Source organism: Cicer arietinum, chromosome 6 (assembly GCF_000331145.2).
Source record: "Cicer arietinum cultivar CDC Frontier isolate Library 1 chromosome 6, Cicar.CDCFrontier_v2.0, whole genome shotgun sequence".
In the NCBI taxonomy this organism is placed as follows: domain Eukaryota; kingdom Viridiplantae; phylum Streptophyta; class Magnoliopsida; order Fabales; family Fabaceae; genus Cicer; species Cicer arietinum.
This window is the reverse complement of record NC_021165.2, coordinates 52,045,050-52,057,461: the sequence shown is the minus strand read 5'-3', so window position 1 is coordinate 52,057,461 and position 12,412 is coordinate 52,045,050. Positions and strand designations below refer to the sequence as shown.

At 35.0% G+C, this 12,412-nt stretch overlaps 1 protein-coding gene across 1 annotated transcript; it reads right to left on the bottom strand.

Annotated features, from left to right (window-relative positions):
* Positions 1 to 6,938: 6,938 nt before the first annotated feature.
* On the bottom strand, positions 6,939 to 10,620 carry LOC140920773 (uncharacterized). The gene is made up of 9 exons (XM_073369599.1): positions 10,469 to 10,620; positions 10,215 to 10,362; positions 9,898 to 10,131; positions 9,190 to 9,792; positions 8,919 to 9,129; positions 8,229 to 8,573; positions 7,754 to 7,983; positions 7,267 to 7,500; positions 6,939 to 7,145 (listed from the first exon to the last, which is right to left on the bottom strand). Exons 1-9 carry the CDS (start codon positions 10,618 to 10,620, stop codon positions 6,939 to 6,941), a joined length of 2,364 nt encoding a protein of 787 aa, XP_073225700.1.
* Between the last annotated feature and the right edge of the window lie 1,792 nt (positions 10,621 to 12,412).

Below are 12,412 nucleotides of genomic sequence, written 5' to 3'. Positions count from 1 at the left end.
CAATGAGCTGAAACCTTTCTGTAACTTAAAAATGAGCTTCAATCGATTCGTCAATCGATTGTGCTGATCACAGTGAATCAGACTTTTCCATCAATCGATTTTCCAATCGATTGTGCTGATCAAAGTGGCTCAGACATAAACGTCAATCGATTTGCCAATCGATTGTGCTAGTTACAGAACATCAGTTATTTTGACAAAATCTATTTGCCAATCGATTTAATCAAAGTTGTTCTGATGAATGATTATCTGCAATTGATTGCCTAATCGATTGCTTCAAACTTGGAGTTTAAGAAAACTAAATCAATTGATGTCCCAATCGATTTGTTGCATCACATAACTTATTCCTAATTTTAAAAACTTGGTCACAATCGATTTGTCAATTGATTGATGCCATAACTGGTTGTTTCTGTGACTTGCTAAATCGATTGCTTAATGGATTGCCCAATTGATTGTCCAATCGATTAGATTTATCCCAGAACTCAGGTTTCACCAAAAACATTTAACCAATCGATTGCCCAATCGATTTGTTTAGTGAAAACACTTGTTCTGAGTCAGACAATCGATTTATCAATCGATTCATCAATTGACTTATTGGTTGATTGATTTATACACATTGGCAAAGGCTTAAGTGTGAGACCATAGTGATTAGTCTACTAAACTTATTACTATGACACCTAATAACACTATACATTTTTGCGTCTTTCTCAAGTGCATCCTCCAACTTTGGTTGATTCCTTGAGTTGCAAGCTATTGTTCCACGTGTATGGTGTCTTCTTGTTTGCCTGAAATATTTCTCAGTTCAAAACATTAGATCAATCAAGTATTTCATATGTACTGTGTGTTTGGGAATTAAATCAAAAACATGATCAGGGAAGCTCATGACTTACATTATAGATAGCCATGCCATGCAAATCATTTCAAGATAAGGGTAAGCGTCTAAGGCCAAAGGCTCTAGGAGAATTTAAAGTATGTTATTCAAGTGGTAGATCTAGACCTGTTAGAACTATTGAAAATATATTTATATTTATTACATATCATGTAAATAGGGATAATATCTTCCATATTTTTTTTTTGTATATATTGTCTTGAGTCTATATAAAATCGACTCTGTTGTGTAGTTAAGACACACGGTTTCACTATATGTCTCTCATTTTCTCTTATTCAACATGGTATTTAAAGCCTATTAAGATAGACAACCTTATATCGTGATTATCCCGGGACCCACTGTCCTTCGGTGAGATTTTTGTTGGGTAAACCGTGTCTGAATTTCGATATACCCATTTTTTTTTTATCACTTTTTGTTTATTTTTCAGCAAATCAGCCGCAATATTGTTCATTTCATTGACACAAATCATTGCGCGTTGTAATGTTCATTGCAAAAAAAAAGCCTTTTCTGCCACTATTTCGCTGTTGGTTTTAAGTAATTGCTTATTGATTATGGCTACTTATGAAGATTTTTTTTGGTGGGTAAAGTATTGTGAGAACTCGAGTTCTGTTGTTTCGGCCGCACAAAGTGGTATCACCGATTTGCATCTCACTTTCTCATAGCTCATGGATTCTTGATTCTGGTGCATCTGACCACATTACTGGCAATAAGGCTCTTTCCTCCTCTCTCACAACTTCTTGTTATTTACCTAGGATAGTCTCAGCCATTGGTTCCCAAACACAGTCTCAAGGGATTGGCACTGCCCAAATCCTTCCTACTATATTAGTTACATATGTCGTTTATGTGTTTGGATGTCCATTTAATTTAATTTCTATCATTCGCTTGACTCATCCTTACGATTGTGTTGTCACATTTACTAATTGCAATGTTACTTTGCATGATCGAATATCAGGAAGACAAATTGGTGTTGGATGTGAGTCTAATGGTCTTTATTATCTCTCAAACTCATCAACGACATGCCCTACCAAAAATTATCCTCTTATTATATATGCTCAGTTAGGTCATCTAAGTTTTCCCAAATATCAACAATTAGTACCTAATCTAACCAAATTATCTAGCTTAAATTTTGAGCCGTGTTAGTTAGGGAAACACACTCGTAGGCATTTCCCTGATCGAGCTAATAAACGAGCTTTGTCCCCATTTGTTTTAGTTCACTCAGATGTTTGGGGTCCTTCTTGTACTATTTCCAATCTTGAGTATAGATATTTTGTTACCTTTATCAATGATCTTTCCTGTTGTACGTGGTTATTTTTAATGAAAAATAGGTCTAAATTATTTTCTATTTTTGAACAATTTTATAAGGAAATTAAAACTCAATTTGGTTTATCCATTCACACTTTGCGCAATGATAATGCCCGTGAATATTTGTCCCATCAATATCAAAATTTTATTACCTCTAGTGGCATTCTTCATCAAACATATTGTGATCATACACCTCAACAAAATAGGGTAGCCGAACACAAAAATCGACATCTTATTGAAACCACTCGAATTCTCCTTCTTCATGGTAATGTATCATCTCGCTTTTGGGGCGATACTGTCCAAATGGCATGCTATCTTATAAATCGCATGACTTTGTCTGTTCTTGATAACAAAGTCCCTCACTTGATCCTCTTCCCTCGTACCCATCTTCACTCACTTCCTCCTCGTGTCTTCGGGTCTACATGTTTTGTCCACAATCTCACTCATGGTCTTGACAAACTTTCAGCTCGATCACTAAAATGTGTATTTCTTGGTTATCATCAGTCCCAAAAAGGTTATCGTTGTTATTCTCCTACTCTTCGACGATATCTCATATTGGCTTATGTCACATTTTTTGAGTTTGTTACATACTAGGAGTCGATTCTCGATCCTTTGTCTGTAATTATTCTTGTGGACCTACTAGAGTCTCTTTTACCACTAGAGTCTATTACGTATGTCCCACTTGAGACACCTCCGGTAGACCCTCACGTTTTCCCACTTGAGATTCCTCTTGTGGATCCTCTAACTGTACAACCACTTCAGACATACTGTCGTCGTCAACCACCATCGGTTGTACATGTCCCTACACCCTACACCCTTTCTTCATACTGAGGTCATTCCAGACGCGCCTTCGCCGCCACCTCCATCTTTAGCAGATCTGACTCTTGATATTCCTATTGCTATTCGTAAAAGTATATGTCTTACTCGTATCCCATCCCTTCATTAGATTGGTTTTAGTTACCATCGTCTTTCTCATTTGCAATATACTTGTTTGTCTTCCCTGTCTTCTGTTTCAATTCCTAAATCTTCAGGTGAAGCTTTATCCCACCTAGAGTGGAGACAAGCAATGATTGACGAGATGTGTGCACTTCAGAGTAGTAGTACCTAGGAATTTGTTCCTTTACCATATGGAAAGTCTTTAGTAGGATGTCGTTGGCTTAATATGGTGAAAGTTCGTTCTGATGGTAAGATTGATCGTTTTAAACCTCGTTTGGTGGCAAAAGGGTACACTCAAATTTTTGGCCTCAATTATAGTGATAATTTCTCCCATGTGGCTAAGATGGCCTCTGTTAGACATTGGCCTCTGCACCAACTTGACATTAAAAATGCTTTTTTGCATGGTGACCTTGAAGAAGAAGTGTATGTGAAGCAACCATCTGGGTTTGGTTCTTAGTGGGAGTCCTCCACATGGTTTGTCGACTTTAGAGGTCCCTCTATATAAAACTCACTCTATTGTGTAGTTCAGACACACGGTTTCACCATATGTCTCTCATTTTTTCTTATTCAACAAGAACAATACGTTGCCATGCCACATACATCTTCAAATTCTCCATTGACTCACACTCAACCACCTTATAATAACCCATTTACTATTTTGCCCCAAGACGCATCTACCATGACACTTCCATTGCCCACACATATTCCACGTGTATACACTACTAGTATTTCTTTGCATCGCACATATACATGTCCACTCATATGCACTACTACTCCATTACGATCCCCACATACTTTTGTGACAAAATCTCTCTCAAATGTTTTAATGAAAACAAAACTGTTTTAAAAATCAAAGATTATGAGTATATATGTCGTCTAACTTGTGCTCTTGAGTGTATCAATTTTTAGAAATAAGGCCATTTACATTCTTGATCATATGAAGATTCTAAAGATATTAATTTATCCTAAAAGAGATTATGATATTACTTTTTGCTCAAACATCCAAAATAATCTAAATAACAATAAGGACAGACAGTTGCGAAGAATATTGATTAAAAATACTTGTACAAGCATCAAAGCATAAACAACACGAATTGAGGATGAACTTTGTTCTCTATTCATCCTCAAACAAGGGAAAACGGGTGAAAGTACAAAGGCACAAAAAGTGGTGTCCTAAACTTGTAAGTCAAGCAACTTCAATTTGTTGAGAAAAGGAACAGAAAAAAAAGTATTTGTCGCATCCGAATTAATGAAAGTTTCATCCTCATACTAACCAGATCCGATGATGGACCACTATACTCATCCTCTTAGCCTTCTTATAACAACGACAAAGTTGAAGGGCATATTTTCAATCCTAAACAAGGTCAATGGGCAATCATCTAAGTCTCCAACGGATATATTGTACTTCTCCTAAAATTTGAAGTTTCATGATTTCTATAAATTAAGATGATCCAATCCTTGAAAAAAATAAGAAAGCAATATACAATCCAATGATCAAAGCTGTGAAAAAGTAATCTCATCCTCATCATACTTTCTACTAATCTTAAATATGCCTTTGGACCATTCTTTTAGAAAGTATAGTATTAGATCCATTCAAAAAAGGCCTCTCAAAAACCTATATATCCTCAAGTTAAAATTTACTTGTCGAAATTTGTGTAAGGTTTGTAAGACAAGAAGATAAATTTTTTATGTAAGCTCGATGAGACTAAGATAATACATAGTAAAAAGAATATCTTCAGAGGATAGGACCTTTGAGCAATAAAGAAAAAACTCACGAGTGAGTGAGGACTACATAACCTATCTCTAAACTTTGATATTTTCCTTTTATCTAATTCTTATTTCAATTCTAAACACTTATCCTCTAACATTGATCTATTATCCTCACACAAAGGATGGTACAGATTACTATCATTGGAAAGGAATAGTTAGGTTGATTTTCATATCAAAAGAAAACCACATGCGGTCTGTAGTTCAAAATGGAAATCATGTCATCATAACTGATAACATAGATCTAACCTCAATTGAAAAGTCTCAAGCACAATGGACCACTGATGAAAACACCAAGGTACTCATAGACTCTAAATCTCATTTATTTCCAACGTGTGCTTTGAGGAAGAAATAATATGATAGAATCGAAGAGTGCAAAAGTGAAAAGGAGATATGAGATATGGGATACATTGAAGATACATCTTGAAGGATCAAGTCGTGTAAAAGAAGCAAGGATTGAGATGGGAGTACGATAGTTTTAACTAACTGAAAATAGTTTCAAGACTCACTATTATACTAAAAGTATGAGCGTTGTTAACTAAAAATAGTTTTAACTAACTAAAAATTGTTTCAAGACTCACAAGGAGGTAATGATTCTCAAGAAAATAAGAAAGGATCAAAATAAATTGTTTGCAAGCTTCAACTATTTTCAGCAAACTATGATCAACTTCGGTCTTATCTTAAAACGGGTTACAAAGCACCTCACCACAAATGCCCCAAGGGATAATCCTCATATTCTACCTCATCAACTTCCTCATCGTGACCTTTTTCCTTCTTCAACCTCCTTATCTTCTGATGATTTGTCTCCCTCCAAATAGCTCCACGTCCTACGGGGTTTTTTTTCTCTCTCCCTTTATGATGGTTGACAAATATTTGGGAGAAAGATTATGAGTTGAAATGGTGGATTGTCAACTTTTTGGGAAGCCTGAGAAGATATTTTTGAAACATTTTTATTTCCATCCTCTATTTATCTTATGATTTTTTTTCTTCTGTTTTGAACAAATTTGTAGTCACTGCTCTTTTGAACATTAATGGAATTATCTTAAATTTTGGTTCAAATTCTATATTAAAAAAATTATGCATATTTTGTGGGGAGCATAATTGAAAAACACAAAAATTATGCATATTTTGAGGAGATGAGCATAACCTAAAAACATGAGATACTTAGGTAAAAATTTTGTTAGACTCATATTCTTAAGAATTTTGTCATTGTCAATAAATAAATAAATTATATTTTAGTAAATTGCATTATGTTCTTTTACAAGAATATATATATATATATATCAAGTCATTTTCTGACGCATCTTCAATTTATTACATGATGAACTACTCCTAAGAAAAAAAATTATAGTTGTTTCTAAAAGAAAATAAATATTTTTAAGTAATGTCTTGAATGAAAAATCTAGGGCGTTACATCATCCCCTTATAAAAAGTTCGTCGTTGAATTTATTTGACTTTATTTATTTATTTATTTATTAAATACTACTGACCTTGAGTTTCAACATAAGTGTGGGTACTTTGCACATATGACTTCTTCGGGTTCCCAAGTAGTTTCTTCAAAGGATGGACCATGCCAAAGAACTTTTACCGAAATGATATCTTTCAAGCGTAAACGTCTCACTTGGCGATCAAATATAGCAACCGGATGCTCAACGTATGATAGACTCTCATCTCACTGCACATCTTCATGATTAATCACATTAGAAGGGTCATAAAAATACTTCTGAAGCATCAAAATATGAAAGACCGGATGAACTCCCAAGAGATTCGGTGGAAGTGCCAAGCGATACGCTACCAATCCAACCATTTCTAAAATTTCAAATGGTCCAATGAACCTTGGACTTAGTTTTCCCTTTTTAATAAACTACAAAACTCCTTTCATGGGTGAAACACGTAGGAATACATGTTCTCCCACTAAAAACTCTAAGGGACGACGCCTCTTATCATAATAAGATTTTTGTCTATTTTGTGATGTCACTAAACGATCTCGAATCAATTTAACCTTTTTAATGGCATCTTGAATCAACTCTGGACCGACTAGTTTAGCTTATCCAACTTCAAACCATTCTATTGGAGAGCTACACCGTCTTCCGTATAAAGCTTCAAATGGAGCCATTTGAATACTAGATTGATAACTATTATTGTATACAAATTCCATCAAGGGCAAATGTTGATCCCAACTACCTCCAAGATCGAGAACACAAGCACAAATCATATCTTCCAATATATGTATAGTCCTTTTCAGACTGTCCATCTGTTTGAGGATAAAAAAGTCGTGCTAAGCTTCAAACGAGTTCCTAATGAAGTTTGGAGCGACATCCAAAATTGAGTAGTAAATTGAGCCCCACAATCAGAAATAATAGACACCACTACACCATGCAAAGAAACAATTCATCTAAATAAAGTTTAGCATATTGAGATGAAGAACAAGTAGTCTTCACAGGCAAGAAATGTGCAAATTTGTTCAACTGATCTATAATCACCCACACCGAGTCATAACCCTTTTGGGTTCGTGGTAAACCTGTGACAAAATCCATAGCGATGCCTTCCCACTTCCATTCAAGTATTTCAATAGGTAGAAGTAATCCTACAGGTTTTTGATGTTCAACCTTTACTTGTTGACATATTAAGCACTTATAGACAAAATATGTTATCCATCCCTTCCCACCAATACAACTCTCTCAAGTTTTGATACATCTTATTAGAACATGGGTGAATAGTATAAGAATAAAGATTAGCCTCCTCTAAAATTTTCCTTTTCAAGCCACCAATATTTGGAACACACAATCGAGACTTCAACCTCAACATACCATCAGAATCAACCGAAAAGTCTGAAATTTTACCATTCTAAACATTATTTACCATATTCACCAAATATGAGTCTTGACTTTGAGCTTCCGTGATATCATCAACTATGGTTGGATGAATTTGTACGTGGGCTAAAAATAACCTCAAATGACCAAGTTCAAATTGAATTCCACATTCATCAATCTCATGAAATTCTGTAACTATTGGTCTCTTTACTTTTGCTATATGAGCGAGACTGCCCATGGATTTCCTTCTCAAAGCATCTGCAACAACATTTGCCTTCTCTGGGTGGTATTAGATTGTGCAATCATAATATTTCAAGAGTTCCATCCATCTTCTTTGTCTTAAATTTAAATCTCGCTGTTGAAAGATATACTTAAGACTTTTCTGGTCGATATAAATCTCGCAAGTTTCACCATATAGATAGTGCCTCCAAATCTTAAGAGCGAAAATCATTCAACCATTTCCAAATCATGTATGGGATAGTTGCCCTCATGTCTCTTGAGTACACAACCGAGACCAACTCTACCTTGTTGCATAAGTACACAACCGAGACCAACTCTAGAAGCATCACAATAAATTGCATAACTTTCACCAGCTAGAGGTAATGTTAAACTAGGTGCTGACTTCAAGTACTCCTTCAATTTTTGAAAGTTTTCCTCACATGCATCAGTCCATCGGAACTCGACTTTCTTCTGGGTCAACCTAGTCAACGAAGATGCGATTTTTGAGAAATCCTTCATAAAACATCGATAATAACCAACTAAACCAAGAAAACTCTGAATCTCCTTTATTGTAGTAGGCATGAGCCAATTATGCACTGCTTCCACCTTACTTGGATCAACACTTATTCCATTCTTAGACACAACATGACCTAAAAATGCCACATTATCCAGCCAAAACTAACATTTAGAAAATTTGGCATATAATTGTTTATCTCTTAAGGTTTGCAAAACCAACCTCAATTGTCGCTCGTGTTCTTATTTACTCTCGGAATAAACAAGGATATCATCAATGAACACAATCACAAATTGATCCAAGAATGGTTTAAAAATGTGATTCATCAAATCCATGAATGTTGTTATGACATTAGTAAGCCCAAATAACATAACTAGAAATTCATAATGTCCATAACGCGTGCGGAAAGTTATCTTAATTATATCATCCCTCTTAATCTTTAACTGGTGATACCCCGACCACAAATCAATTTTAGAAAAACATTGAGCTCCTTGAAGTTGGTCAAATAACTCATCAATGCGGGATAACGAGTATTTATTCTTTACAGTTAATGTATTCAACTGTTTATAGTCTACACATAATCGCATGGATCTATCTTTCTTCTTTACAAATAAGACTGGTGCTCTCCAAGAAGAAGAACTTGAGTGAATAAAACCTTTCTCAGAAAGATTTTGAAGTTGCTCCCTTAACTCCTTAAGTTATATTGGGACCATATGATAAAGAGGTATAGATATAGGATGAGTGTTAGGAACCAAGTCTATAGAGAACTCAATCTCCCTATCAATTGGCAACCCAGGAAGTTCTTTAGGAAAAAGATCTAGAAATTCACATGCTATTGGAAAATTTTCCAATTTCTCCTTAGGCAGTTGTGTATCCCTTACCAAGGCTAAGTACGCTTTACAACCTCTTCTTATTAACTTGCTAGCTCTCAAGGCTGAGATTTGGTTATGTGGTACCCAACAATGTTCTCCTTTAAATGAGAAGACTAATTGTCCCGGTATCTCAAATTTCACCACTTTGTTATGACAATCCAAAGTGGCATGATGAAAAGTCAACCAATCCATATCCAAAATCACATAAAAATCTACCAAGTCAATATCTACTAAATCTACTAGCATCACCTTGCCCTCAATAGCTATATCACAAGAACGATACACTGACTTGGCAAGAAAATTTTCCACAACAGGTGTAGCAACAACTAAAGCTTCTTCTATAAAAGATGAGCATTTACCAAGTCGAGTAGCAAACCTCGAGGATACAAAAGAATGTGTAGCTCTAGAATCAAACAAAACATGACTGTCTTTGGAACAAATAGAAAGTATACATGTAACTACTGCATTGGATGTCTTAGCATCCTGACGAGTCAAAGCAAACACTCAAGCATGACCACTTCTTGCTGGCATTTGACCTCTACCACCAAATCCTCTACCTCCCTGCTAAGTTATTCCTAAACCTCTGACATAAGAATTTCCACTTTGTCGCATGGATGCATAATGAGCTTGAGAAGATGTCAAAGTTGTTGGTGCTAATTCATAACTAGAGGATAGATGTGCCATATCTACAAGACAATCCCTCCTGATGTGACCTACTTGGTCACATTGATAGCACATCTTACCATTACCATCTATGAAACAATTTCCAAAGTGAAACCTACCACAAATAGAACATCGTATAGTTGAAACATCGGAATGTCTCTGAGGAAAAGTGGATTGTGATGTTGTTCTAGACTCTCATCTACGACTCTGCACTATCCCAAAAGACTCCCTACTATGACCACCTCTTTTAGACATGAGTCTTTGTTGTCCCTGATAACCAAACATAGATCCACCACCGTGATTTGGTTAGTTACTGTAAGATCCTTCAACCCATTGTTTCTTCCATGAATCTTGTCTATTGCCTCCTTTTTCCTTCTATCGTTGCTCAATCTGAAAGGACCAAACTCAAAACCTCAACAAAAGTAGAACAATTCAATCCAACCACAAATCTAAATAAGTAGCATGTCTAAAGAGTTGTGTAAAGCGATCACTATACTCTGAAACTATCATACCCTTCATTTGCTCCAATCGCTCAAACTCATGAACTAATCCATCTTTAACACTCTCTGGAAGAAAACAAGCCATGAACAGCTGAGAGAACTCTCTCAATGCTGACGGAGGTGACCCAACTTGTCTACCACGTGACATTATATCAAATCAATAACGTGCCACACCTATTAGCTGAAATGATGTCAATTCTACTGCTCTTACCTCATAACAACTCAATGTTCTCCAAAGTCGCTCTAGACTATCAATGAATTTTTAAAGGGGTTACGCTCGTGTAAAAAAAAAAAAATATTATAATAATAATAATAATAATAATAATAATAATAATAATAATAATTAAATAAAAACAAAACCCTTGCCACCTCATCTCATTCTTTTTCAAATTCATTTTTTCCCATTTCCTCTCTCTCTTTTCCTCTCGGCAGGAAGCATTCCCCCTCCCCCTCCTCCATTTTTTTGTTGTTTTCTTCTTTCTTTCTTTTCCTTCCCTTCTCATTGCTTCTTCTCATTCTATTACTCAAACCCTCAATCCTTAAAAGAGATTTAACATCCCCACAAGCTTAATTTAGTTAATAATAATGGCCTCTATTAGTCTAAAGATATGAGAGTTATTAAACAAATTATCAAAGATTGACAGCGGAATATATTCAGGAGCAATGATTGAAATAGTTTGCAAATGTTATCAATATATGAGACAAGAAACAATGCTTAATTCAGAATGTTAAACAAGATATAAAATCATTAATTCATACATTCAAGAATATGCATTTATGTAATATCAAAAAGAGTAGGGATAAGAAACAATTGCACCACAATTTATCCTGGTTCAGCTATCAATTTGATAGCCTACATTCAGTCCTGAAATCCAACAAGATTTCAGCCTTTTTCCAATAGAATGAATTGATAACCTTTTACAGATTGTCCAGCTTCCTTGAAGCCTATCTATCTAACTCACTTCACTCTTGTTTCTATACCACCTAATCCTTGTAGTTAATCACCTAACTCACACAAGATCTAGGTAAAGCCTCTTCTTGATGATCTCACATCAACAAAGATAACTACCAGTTTCCTTACTGGATTTCCAAACCTTTCAATTTACAGAAAATTGTCTTTTTCAAAGAATTAAAGAATATCAAGACTTTGACTCAATCACTATAGTATCTCACACAAAAAAGTATTTAGCCAATGGATATTTTGTGTGTTGTAAAACTTTTCTCTCAAAGTGTTTTTCAAAGGTATTCAAACGTGGTCAAAAGTTTTCCGAGAGTTATTCAAAAGTTGTGAAAAGTTCTGAAAAAGTTATGTTCAAAAGTGATTGAATCAGCTTATATATATTCAGAAAAACACCAGGATAATCGATTGCTCAATCGATTGTATAATGTGTTAAAGCTTGGTAAACCGATTGCCTAATCGATTTTCGTATGTCTTGTTTTTCTTGAATCTTGATCATATAAGCATGAATCGATTTGCCAATCGATTCCTTTAATACATCAATCAAAACTGATACTATGATTTTATCAGAATCGATTGAGTAACCGATTATAGATGTTTTGTTCCAACAACGAGATCAAAACAATCGATTGCTCAGTCGACTTCATAATCACAGTCATAATCGATTTGGCATTGAGCTGAATCCATTCTGAATCTTAAACATTAGCTTCAATCGATTCGTCAATCGATTGTACTGATCACAATGACTCAGACATAAACGTCAATCGATTTGTCAATCGATTGTGCTTGTTACAGAACTTCAGCTATTTTGACAAAATCTATGTGCCAATCGATTTAATCAAAGTTGTTTTGATAAATGATTAACTGCAATCGATTGCCTAATCGATTGCCTCAAATTTGGAGTTTAAGAAAACTAAATCAATTGATGTCTCAATCGATTTATTGCATCACAAAACTTATTCCTGATTTTAAAAACTTTGTC